This window comes from Pieris napi, chromosome 3 (genome assembly GCF_905475465.1).
Source record: "Pieris napi chromosome 3, ilPieNapi1.2, whole genome shotgun sequence".
In the NCBI taxonomy this organism is placed as follows: Eukaryota; Metazoa; Arthropoda; class Insecta; order Lepidoptera; family Pieridae; genus Pieris; species Pieris napi.
Window position 1 is genome coordinate 8,458,669 of NC_062236.1, and position 13,100 is coordinate 8,471,768.

A 13,100-nucleotide genomic window follows, 5' to 3' on the forward strand; every position below is an offset into this window, starting at 1 on the left:
TTCAAAGTAATTTTCATTATCTCTTTATTCTCTGAAATGAGAAGATTTATTTTTCATAGATATTTGACGTGGAATTATTTTACGATTTAATACTTTACAAATCTCATGATAGAACAACAGTTATATTTTTTGTATTGAATCTGTCTTGTAGTAAATTGAGACGATATTTGTAAGTAATTTGACATTTTGGTAAATTTTACAAGTTTTTCAAAACGTAACGTTTGTTATGTTGCGATTTTTGATCATAGTATAGTTGTTTATATTCTTAGTAATCGGGTGCAAAGCAGAGACAACATCTAGTGTAAGTTAGAGAAACGTGGCTTAGCTCGGAATATGACTCCCTTATGTCAAAATCCGATACATTTTTGACCTACGAGGGCAGACTAATTTCATACAGAAAAAAATGGAATGGACAGCTTTAGAAAATAGATTTAAGTTTGTGATACAGGCGTTAGTGCTTAGTGTCGTTTTTGAATCTTACCCTACCGCTCCAATTTATTACTGGTCGCTGAATCTTAGCTTAAGCGATAGGTGAATCCGAGTTCATATCAAATCTATAGAGGCTTTTAAAAACGAATTATACTTGGAAGTACTATTATAGAAAAAATGCATTTTAATCAACGAAGAAATCGATGTTCAGCTTAGTTAAATGTTAAATTTACACTCGAATACTTTCCAATTGAAACTAGTTAGTAAATACAGTAATACTTCGAGTTTCTCAAATGTTTTAATATCTTTAAAATTTACTGTCATTATATACGTATAGGTTGCATATTTTATCAATATTGGAGATATTACTGTATAAATAGTACATAGTACAATAATTATTTTATAATGGTCCGTTTATGGTGTGGTTTCCTTATATTTAGTTAAAATGAGACTATGGCGTTCTGCCAATTATAATTGCCATTTTTGTATGTTTATAATTAGTATATAAATTTTAAACATAGACAATTGTTATAGTGATTGTAGAGCTTATAGAAATATAGATTAAAAGTGCCTTAAATTGTGATCATAAATGAAGACAGAACAACCATAGATAAGACAAAGAATTTACGAACTTTTGTTTATATCATAAACTAGCATAACGTATCTATGGTTTTCTAATATTTACAAATATTGCACTTGACAAGTTACCGTTTGGTGCCATCGACTTCCATTTGAAGCATTTATTTTAAGAATTATTATTCAATAAACGTATATTTAATTAACACGTTATTTTATTTATTACAACTTATAACCGCGAAATTGGTCGAATCTATTACTAGAGTATATGAAAATTAATTTCTGAAGCTATATTTTACTAGAATTAAGAAAGAAAAAAGACAAGGCTGTCGTTTCGTCACGGTAGCATGCCTTTAGCTACGAAACTGTTTGTTAAATGGGCCAAAGCATTTTTTATCGAAAAGCTAATATCCTGATACTTTTTGACATTCAACACCTTTTGTCTTCAGTCACCGTGACCACGCACGCTGTAAAGCACGCGAATCGTCGGTTAAATTTAAAATTATGTAAAACAATACATAACTTCAATCCGGTAAAAAATAGTTTTCTAAGCTAATATTATTTTGAGCGGTCTGGTTTGCCAACAGAAGTATTGAAACTAAATATAAATACATTAATGTCTTAAACATGTATTTATTATTTACAATAGTACTAAACTACTAATAGCATACAAGGTAAACACGAATAAATTTTGATGTAAAATAACCTTCACTGCGTGTCCCAAATTCCGTGGTGAGATTCGCGCATCGTCAACGTAATCTCTGTAATTTAATATTTAATGATTTTTTACCTTTGAAAGACGTCTAAATATCTCTATGTCAATATCTAATCTCATCTACGCCAATCTAGTAGCTCTACCATGACCGACAATGGCGTCAAATATAAAAACTTATAGCGCCTCTGGTGGTGACGCACAAGACAGATTTCTCATACGAATTTTGGACGCTGACTTATTTTAGCCAGCTTTTACTTAGTCAAATATTTGGTAGATCTACTGGTTGTAAAAACGTAATATATATTAATCCTAAATTTAGGAACATACAAGTGGCAGTACTTGTTTAGATTTCTGTATCACTTTGATTATTAGAAAGGTAAATTTTGGAATAAACTCAAGTCGGTGTTCGCCTGACGGTTTCGATTTCTAGTGTCTAATATACAAGTTGGCACCGGTTTCCTCACGATGTATATGTTAACGTAAAATTGTAAAAACCGTTAGATTGTAATCTATCTCGCGAGATTATAAACTGTCGAAAGATTGTGAACCTCAGCGTACTGCTTACAATTTAACGTATTATTATTCGGTAGATTGTACTACACTAACTTAGTTATCATTCAAACTTCTTTGGTCAATTACAGATTAATTTTACTTCCCAACAATTTTATATAACTACCGAATAATAATACGTTAAATTTCAAACAGTATGTTGAGTTGACAATCTTTCGACAGTTTACAATCTCGCGAGATAGATTACAATCTAACGGTTTTTACAATTTTACGGTGACATATACAAGTTGGCACCGGTTTCCTCACGATATATATTACCGAGATTTCACCGTACCTAGCGTTTCAGTGTCATATATTGATCTGAAATACGTCTACGACCAAATATCTACACTAAAATGCTTCAGTGCCGCTAAATATTCATATTGTTCTACGATAAACTTGTAATAGAGTGGCGTCTGTTTTACTTTTGTCATTATTCTTTTACATGTACTCGTTGTTGAATATTTCCAAGTTTTTTTCAACCGGAATTATTGAAGCGGAATTTTGTGTAATATTAATGTAATTAATATTACACAAAATTCCGCTAGTTAAATGGCTTTTACTTAAATGGCTAGGCTGTTAATTGAACGGCTAATTAAGCTCTTTGGCATACAAATATAATAACAAATCTATTAAAAAGTTTATGCTAAGGGTAACTTTTTTTTCTTGTATAAAAATAGATACTCGATGTTAAGGCATCATTTAAACCAAAAACAAAAATAATTAAAACAATTTATTTGTTACACACACGATTGTTATAAATAATTATAAATAAATTTACTAATCACTTGATCAACTACACACAACCTTTGATGGACGGATTCATATTTTTTACATAAAAAATAAGTACACAAAAAAATTATACAAATCAAAATCAAAAATTATGAAAAATGTTTGTAAAAAACGCATTATATGTAGTTTAAATAAATATTTAGTGACATTACTTATGAGCGTACTAGAAACCTTACTCGTAAATCTGATACATTATTTTTTTCATTTATGAGTTAAATTATATACTTTAGATACATAAGCACCAAAAATGAGGAATTTAATTCTTTATGAGAGTAATTAATAAATACAAAAACATGATTATTTAACTAATCCAGGCTTTAAGTACGTTCCTAAATAATCTTAGAATTGGTCTTAATCAAATGGTGTTAAACGATGACTTGATATATTATGTATCGCATATAGTGAAGACATGAAGATCGGTTTTCCTCTCCAAGCAGCAGATTCGATGCTAACAAAAAAATATATTTTGGAAACAAATTCTGTATGCATCTAAAAATGTATAGCGTGTATTTACGATCTACCTTTTTATAATGCATATGTGCAAGCTTTAATTACGTAATTATAAATATTAATACAATATCAATAGCCGACATTTGTTTACTTCACTATTACAAAAAAAAATTGTTGTTGGTGTTTTTTGTATCAAATTTGTTGATATTTTTATATTCATAACAAAATAACAACTAGAGAGATTGCATTTTTTTGCATTTGCTTACGAATTATGTAATACCAAATGGGAAAATATTTTTTTATACATTTCGTTCTAATTATTTTTTTAAAAAAGCCTCGAAAATAAGCGATACTAAATATACAAAGTGCTCACAATTAAATATTTTTATACAAGCAATAGCACTACTTTAGTGACATTTATACAGTGATACATACAATTAATACCGCTAGTAACAAAATATTTTAAAATGTGTGATTTTATTAAATTATGAAAATTTCAACCCTTTAAAAATAAAAATAAATATTTTATTACCGAATACTACTTAGCGATTAACAATATACTTTTAAACAACAATCTTAATTCGGTACTAAGTTTCAGAGTCGAGACTAAGCGCTAAGTATGACTTCCATATGTCAAAATCCATACGGAAGCCAATAGCTAAAAATTAATTCAAAAGTGCGTTTAAAATTAAATGAATCTCCATTTTATTTTATTTATCTCACTTCTAGTTCATCTATCATTCTACCGTTCTATATTAAGTTCCCATAATGTTTTTGCAGTATAATTCACAAATCGTCTATTTTTTTTATTTACGATATAGAGATAAGTAAAACATCTTACAATTATATTTTCAACTAGTATTTTGTAACGGTGAGCCCAAATAAGTCAAACAAATTTTTAGACACGAATATTTACGTGTAACACAATAATAGTTAATTATAATTTATAGTACGTAAAAATTAAGTCGCGGTCTATGTAATAATACAATATCTTACTGCGAATATTCCCTCAGTTTGTCGACGACGAGGGCCTGGTTCTGCTGTATCCAGGCTATGTTGACTCGAGCGCGCTCTATACCTTGAGACACGGCCAGCTTCGCATCATCGAGATATTCGGAATTCTGGTCGTACCATTTCAGGAACTGAAAAAAAAACAATCGATGCACAGTAAAAACAATGAAAGCTTTACCTAAATAAAAAAAATCGGGTACACAACTTTGCAAATAAGAATAATAAAAGGGTGTATTTTTACTCTAAAAAACCTACATATTTTTATTATTATATATACAATTTGAAAAAAAATAAGAGTCCTCGCTTTACTACCGGTGCAAAGAGAAATTTGTCCACAAAAACCGTAACTTTTTTTAATTCAATTTATATTATTGTCATTGATACAGGTCGTAATTATATAGAGTATCACTATAGTATGTATCACTTTCACAGCAGAATTAGGTATTATTTAGTCAAATGTATTTAATAACTTTTATTGGTTTTTTCCGTATGTTACACGTTTGCCTTTTATATATATTATATATTCCATCTTTGGCTTTATCTTCGTTATTGATTTTTGTTACATATAATTTATATTAGCTGTACGATTACGAAATAAATACCTCGTCTAGTTCCCGCTGCGTAGTAAACTGGTTGAGTAAAGTTTTAATAATGTAGCCCAAACGACGGCCCTGACCATTGAATCTGGAAATATATTAATCAATAAAAATAAAAAAACTTTAGAGGTGTCAAGGGACACCCGGATGGAACGAAATTCCTTTCGATAAATTTATATGTTAATTGGTATCATAACAGTATGATAGATTTTCTCGACACCAATCTTACGACGAAAAAAAAAATCCAACATCACGAGGTGTTCCCAGGCGGTGACCCATCCAAGTACTGACCTCGCCCGACGTTGCTTAACTTCGGTGTTCGGACGAGAACCGGTGTTACAATAGCAAATAGCAAAAAAGTGTCGTGACAACTTTTCGTAAGAATTTTTTCCGTCTAGCTCCCTTTACAACGCGCGATAAGGAACTTCGTTCCAAAAATTCAACCAAGCCGTAAACAAAACAGTTCTAATTCTGGCTTCAGAATTCTGTATCTGTTTCGTGGTCATTTCTAATAGGAGGCAAGGTTGAGTGAGGCAAAGATTCAAGCAGGTGATCAACCTTATGTGCCTGACACACCGTCGACTTTTTGGGTCTAAGGCATGCCGATTTCCTCATGATGTTTTCTTTCACTGAACAAGTACATATTAAATGCGCACATAGAAAGTCCATTGGTGAGGGCGGGGATCGAACCTACGACCCCAGGGTTGAGAGTCGCACGTTGTAACCACTAGGCCAACACTGCTTTCTGAGCAGTATTGAGTATATTTATTTATTAATAAAGGAAGACTCATCCGATTTCTTAGGATCGATTCCGGTGAGATTACGGGAACAAAAACACTATAATTTAAACAATAGTTTATATGCTGTTTATGTTTAAACACGTTACAAGTAATGTTATTGAACACTTTCTTATGTTAAATATCCTTATTAGTAAATTAGGTTAGACTTAAATTACCTATTAGTATTAATTTACGCTACATCGTTGTGTCTCAGTGAAGATCATGTCTTATTAAAAAAAAAAAAGTAAGTTATACATATAAACTTACGCCTTGTAAATATCCTCAATGCGTGAATATAAGAACTCCTTTCCATAGTAATAGCCAAGTTCCGATGCAATCACAGATGTGATTACCGAAGCAGAGTCCTGGCGACGCACATCCGAACCATCAGTAATCGACCACTCCAAGTATCTACAATAAGATATTTAATCAGTTCAATACCGTAATCATAAAAACCAAACCGAACCAATCCGACTTAGAGCCTTAAAGAAAAGAACGTACCAATTCTTAAAAGGCCGGCAACGCACTTGCGAGCAATCTAGCAATGAGAGTGTCTATGAGAGGTAACCCAATAATTAATCCTCAATCTCAGATTGAAAACAATGTGAGATCAGATCGTGACAATCGATCGATCTCCTCCATCCCAATAACCAAACCCTACGAAGACAATCCATTTTTGGCGACGGATAAAATGCTCTTTCTCGATCCATTTTACCGAGTTAACACACATATTTAATAATCAATGCAAACCAAATAAAGTAAATAAAACCGTACAAATAACATTAAAATATACATGTGTATATTTAAAACATAACAAACAGATTTTTTAATTATTTAAAAACTGGCGTAAGTTAAAATCTGTTAAAATCAAGCTTTCGTCAACTGTCATTTTCATACAAAGGTGTGGCGATCTACAGACAGATCTACAGACACCGATCTGACCTCCCATGGATAGCTTGTATCGACAGATGGCTATTACAATCCGTCGATTGGTTATTGGGTTACTTGTTACAACATTTGGATTAAGATTAACATCTCAGATGGAGGATTATGGATTAAGGTTCTGGGTTCGAGCGTTAACATCAGATGAGCGTACTGCCCATTTGCCCCGTTATATAAAAAAAGCTGATATTTATTATTATTATGTTATTATTCATACGGAATTTAAAAGAACATATACATAGCATCGCATCGCATTTAAATCCGGTAAATAAACTCACTGTGCAAGTATCCAAATGTCTCTGGAGCAGGATAATGCGCGGAGTAATTGATCTTTGGCGGCCGCGACATTCGTGCGCCGGCGCCGCTCCAACGCGAATCGCCAGTGACGTACGGATCCACGCTCAATCGCCACACAGTACACTGTCGAACGGAGATCTAAAGGAATGCTGGGAACAAATGTCAAACATATTATATAAAAAGGGGCTAATATAAAGCTGCATTCGTTTATTCAAATCCTTATAACATAATATATATAATATAAAAGATACATTCAAAGATACATTGCCTCAGAGAACAGACTTTTTTAACTGAATTTATTTACATAGAAAATTAATTGCAAATATGTTGCTAAGCTCAGAACTCGGCTGGACTAATTCCTTGATTTAAAAGGTTTTTATGGAGAGAAAACTTGGAAAAATTAAAAAAAAATTGTTTTATTTAGTGCTTAGGTTTTTATTCTGGAAAAGCTAAGTCTCTATAGGGTAGCAAAGCAAAATGTCCCATATGTTGGTATGTACCTATTTAAAAGGTAAACTAAGTAAAAATAATCATATTAAGGCTTCGTCGCTGCAGAGCTAACCTTTTTTAATTACAATATTGTTACGTCATTATATTTAATAATGTAATTTTAATAATAATTAGACATTGATAATATGAAGAATTCATAGTATATTTGTGTACAAATGAAATTAAGCGTTGTAGAAGAGCCACACTCGTTCTATTGCCTCAATTTGCATGTTTGCTTTTTTTTAAATAAATTCGCAGTGTTGCGGTAATTTCCGCGTAGATGGCACTAGAGTCGCTAAAGTTGAATCAGTCAGACAATTTTATACTTACGGATTGTTTTCATCGGGATTCTTAGTATTCATCCACTGTTCAAACAACTGTAGGGCATTCTCTTCGCATCCTGGCACCTTCGCACGACACGCTGTTGAACTGGTTTTTACCTAAACACGTTGAAATAAAGATAGTATTGCTTATTAAAATTTTGTGAGGTAAAATTATAAGAACCTTTTAGGGAAAGTCCCCGAGAGTGATCCAGAATATCAAATTTATTTATATATACGTATGGTACAAAACATTAATTATTTAATAAGAGTAATCCAAAGAGTCGAGGAAAACTAATCACTTTTAATAACCTTTTTTTAACTTAATAATATTTCTGCGAATCTTTTCAGTGAAAATATAAGGTGTAGTGTAATCACATAGGTAGACGCATAAATAAGCTGATATTAAAACCATAGTAATTATTCATATGGTAACACGATAAGTCCATGTTTTAAAATAAGGCCAAAATTTAACAAAATAGTTTCCAAAGCTTATTCGGTATTTGCTGCTATGGTTACCATTCTTCATACGAAAATAGCATCGAAACCATGGTTACAAACCATTTTATCCTCCTATAGGATTGATATACGATATAAAATATTAAGTAAGTAGTCTTGCTTAGTCATTGCTCTTTCTTCTGCTTATATCTACGTTTAGATTTTTATTTTTGGTATTTATGCTTTACCTAAATAAAGATAATATGACCGTACCTGCATTTTTACGCTATTCAAATCATCCCCATTCAATATCTTCTTAGCAGCAAGACCACCTGTCTTCTCGTATGTTCTTCTGATTAACTTCCTCAAGAACTTCTGATATGCGCCATAGTGAGGTGTACGTTTTAGTACGTTTTCAATTTTCGAGAGCGCGTTCAGGCCCGTCATTAGGGGAAGATAGTCGTCTTCGTGTTGGAGGTAACTTGCCAATCTTTAATAATAATTGGCAATAAATACATTTTTAATATTCAATAATTCATTAAAATATTTCCAGTTTAATTAAGTTGTATCATTATAAGTTGCGTTGCCTGTGCCAAGACATTTGGCGCCTTTAGGCGTGCTTTATGACTGACAATAAATTATAGATTTGTATGTTATTTGTTAAATTTAAAAACAATACAGTTGTAACAGAAATAAAGATTCTATAATCATAAGTAATTGAAACATCATGAAACTCTCGTCACAGACGTCGTATATTCGATCCTCGGCTATGGACAAATCAGCAAATGGAATTTCTGTCTATGTGCGCATCTATCTCTCCCACGTACGATGAAGGAAAACATCGAGAGGAAACGGGCATTCCATAGACATAAAAATGACGGCGTGTGTCAAACAGAAGACTGATCACCTAGTATATAAAATAAGAATTATCAAAGAAACAGATGAACTCTGAGGCCAAGACCCATATAGGTTGGCGCTACGACTGGATTTTTATAAAAAAATAGAATTCGTTTCTCGTCTTCGAATGGCTTCTATTAATAAAATCTATCTTCATAAAATTGTCGTCGAAATAATGTTAGATCGGTCTCAGGGATAGTGGGTTAGATTTCTGGTGAATATATTACTGATAAAGTAAAAATATCCGTGAAAAGAACAATGTATTTATATCTAGCTATGACTAACTTTAAGCTGTTCTTTCATTCAAAAACCATCTTTACTTCGTTCATACAGGATCAACTCTTTAGAACACCCTTTTTTATTTACGAAAATAATTTCAAAGAATGTATGTCAGAACAGATAAATCTACTTATTGGATATAAAATTTGTAAATAGTTAATATAAAACACAGCATATAAAACTTACTGCAACGTAGTCGAATAATCCAATTTATTGGTCCAGGCAAGTGCAAATGCATCGGACAGTAACTGGACTCTTCCCATGACCGGCACTTGGCTGAATTTGTCACTAGTAAGAGTGGAGACTAGAAGTTGCCAGTTACGAGCATCATAGTTCACGCGGTACGGGGCTACAAGAAACAGTAACTTGATACAGTTAGCTGATTTAGGAAATTAGTTGCATTGTCTCATGTATGTTCCATAGTTGTTTGTGTTTGTTTTTTGATTTTTTTTAAGTGACAACTTTTTTTTTCATGTCAATTCAAGGCAAGGCCTAGTCCAAGGCCCACTGAAAATTTGTGTTGGTGTTGACAGCAGTGAAAGCTGAGTTGTGTCCATTTTTGATTGAGTTTTATTTTAGTTTATTGCTTTAATAAAATAAGTATGTGTTTCTTTTAATAATAAAAATATTCATTACAGTAATATGGTTGTGACAAAATTGATCTAACGCACTAGCGTAAGTAGATCAATTTTGTATATTCAAACTCACTAGGGAACCTGTGTTGTGGGTATATTGGTTCTCTGTGTGGTGGAGGTGGTTTTCTTTATTATATTTATCTTTTATGACAGAGGAAAATGAGACGAAACACGGCTAATAATTAATAATTAAAAATAAAAAGTAATGCTAATGTAAAACAAAAGACGAAAGGTTGTCGCGTTCCTTTCGATTATGATTGGTCAATAGCATCGCTAGTCGCGTATTGGACTAGTCTAGACTGTCAAACGCGGTTTCGTCTTTAAAATTACGTTTAGTTAACGATAGAGAAAACGATGGCTGAATTCTGTGGAATTGTGATGGATAGTGATAACAGATAAAGTACTGACGTCCGATTATATAACCGAACTTTTATGTAACAAATTTGTAGCACTTGGCTATGTCGTAGATTTTCAATAGAAAGCATTTTACAGCCATTATTCTAGAATGTAAGCCTAAATAAACTTTTCTGTATTTTTTCTTTTTATTTGTATTTCAATTTATTTATTTCATACGTTTATTTAAGTAGGCTGCTGGATCACATGTTCTCACTTCATTTGAGTTCCCAATAATAATAATAATAATAATAATAATAATAATTTATTTTTTGCAAGAATATGGTACAAAATGTTAAGGTGATACAATCATAAATCGTTCGCATATTCTGCCACACACGATGGCGCGCAAATTTGTCTTAAAGTATTTCACATTATTATTCAATGTCAATTATTCTTATACTATCTAGTCTATTATATTATATACATTATATCATTAGCTTTATATCAATTACGGTGTTTCATGCAAATAATCATTTATTGAATAGTACATTTTTTCTAGAAGTAATTCACTAAGTCGCTTTTTTAAGAGTCTAGACGGAAGATCTTTTAATTCTTTTGGTAATTTATTGTAGACTTTAATTGCCATACAAAAGCTGTTTTTCCGAAACAGTTCCAGATTGATTTTTGGCACAGCCAATTTCATCCCATGTCTACTTCTTACTTCAACTTCTACATTCGACTTAAAAATATGTATGTTTCTGTGTCTTAAGGATATCTCTAAAATATAAATACACGGAAGAGATAAAATTTTGAGCTTCTTAAATAAAGGTACGCAACTATCAAGACAGTTTGCTCCACAAATTGCTCTAATACATTTCTTTTGAGCCTTAAATACCCTATTTACTTCGACTGAATTTCCCCAAATTATAATTCCATATCTAAGTATAGATGAAACATATGCATGATAAGCAGCTAATACCGTAGCATGGTTAACAGTTTCCCTTAGTCGTTTTAACACAAAAACAAAACTGTCTATTTTGTTCTGTAATTTTTCAATATGTGCCTTCCAACTACAAAATTTATCTATCGTTATACCTAAAAATACACACTCGTTCATTATGTCTAGTTTATTGCTTTTATATTGTAAGTCTAATTGTGTTTTAGAGTTATATGTCTGAAAATGGATTATGTTAGTTTTGGTCATGTTTATTTGTAGATTATTGGAATTCATCCAGTTAATGGCGTCGTCTAGAGATTTAATTAAGTTGTTTTTTAAGTCTTGTTCGTTTTTACTTTTTATTATAAGTGTAGTGTCATCAGCAAATAGTATACAGTTCTGGTGTATAGCATCTGGAAGGTCATTTATGTATGTTAGAAAAAGTAGCGGGGCCAAAATACTGCCTTGAGGTGTTCCGTACTCATTTTTCTTAAAATTGGATCTATAGGTTTTTTGCTCTAATTTACAAATCTTTGTTATCTCCACATATTGCATTCTATTTTCAAGGTAACTTTTTACCCAGTTATAAGCATTACCTCTTATTCCGTAGCAATCTAATTTTTTTAAAAGTCTTTCATGACATACAACGTCAAAAGCCTTTGTCATATCTAGAAAGATATAACCTATAAGCATTTTATCATTTAAGCATTCAGTAATTTGTTTGACTAGGGAAAAGCACGCAAGGGTGGTAGAACAATTTTTTCTGAAACCAAATTGTTCTTTTTTTAAAATATCGTATGATAAAAGGAAATTCTCTATTTTATTATACATTACTTTTTCGAAAATTTTAGATAATATGGGAATTAAAGTTATTGGTCTATAATTAGTCATTTGTGTTTTTGCTCCTTTTTTATGTAATGGTTTGATAATTGATATTTTTAGTTTTTCAGGAAAGATTCCTTCTACCATCGATAGATTAATTATGTATGTCAGTGGATCAAGTAGGTATAAAGCGCACGATTTAATTGTTTTGGTATCTAAATTATCGTATCCTGTAGATTTTGTATTTTTTAGCGATGTAATAATTTTTAATATATCCGTGTTATTTATGGGGGAAAGAAAAATACTTTTATGATTTAGAGGGATTTTGGCTTCTGGCAAATTGTTTGTTTTATTTTTTGTAGGCAGTGAGGTAAAATAGTCATTAAATAAGTTGCATATTTCATGTGGTGATTCATATGTTTTGCTATCAATATCAATTGCTTCTATTCCTGAATAAAATCTCATGTCTCGTGTATTTGTTTTAATTACATTCCAGGCTGCTTTAGTTTTGTTTTTTGCGCAATTTATGTATTCTGCATTAGTAAGCTGATGGGACTTATGTATACATTTTTTTAAAATAGATGAGTATTTATTATATGCAGATTTATTTTGTTTTTTATTGTGCTTATTTAAATGATATTTTAGGTATAACGTTCTTTTTTTTATACAACATTTTTTTAGGGCTTTAGTAAAGAATCTATTTTTGATAGGTTTGAATGTATTTTTAATTTTTAGGATCGGAAAACATAAATTGTAAAACAAAGTTATAGTGTCATGGAAATTGTCGAATGCTTCATTTGTTGTGGTGGAG

At 31.4% G+C, this 13,100-nt stretch overlaps 1 protein-coding gene across 2 annotated transcripts in view; it reads right to left on the reverse strand.

Annotated features, from left to right (window-relative positions):
• Positions 1-1,630: 1,630 nt before the first annotated feature.
• Positions 1,631-13,100, reverse strand: part of LOC125063490 (aminopeptidase N-like) — a 30,413-nt gene continuing 18,943 nt past the window's right edge. Inside the window, exons 12-19 of one of the 2 annotated variants that reach the window (XM_047669963.1) lie at positions 9,746-9,908; positions 8,657-8,873; positions 7,956-8,065; positions 7,118-7,285; positions 6,165-6,308; positions 5,125-5,206; positions 4,508-4,653; positions 1,631-1,766 (exon numbers count right to left, since the gene is read on the reverse strand). In XM_047669963.1, the coding sequence (XP_047525919.1) occupies positions 1,646-1,766; positions 4,508-4,653; positions 5,125-5,206; positions 6,165-6,308; positions 7,118-7,285; positions 7,956-8,065; positions 8,657-8,873; positions 9,746-9,908 (1,151 nt within the window). In that variant the 3' untranslated portion in view covers positions 1,631-1,645. Of the gene's footprint in view, positions 1,767-2,989; positions 4,654-5,124; positions 5,207-6,164; positions 6,309-7,117; positions 7,286-7,955; positions 8,066-8,656; positions 8,874-9,745; positions 9,909-13,100 lie in introns of those variants that run through there. The other variant, XM_047669964.1, reaches the window with a different exon arrangement.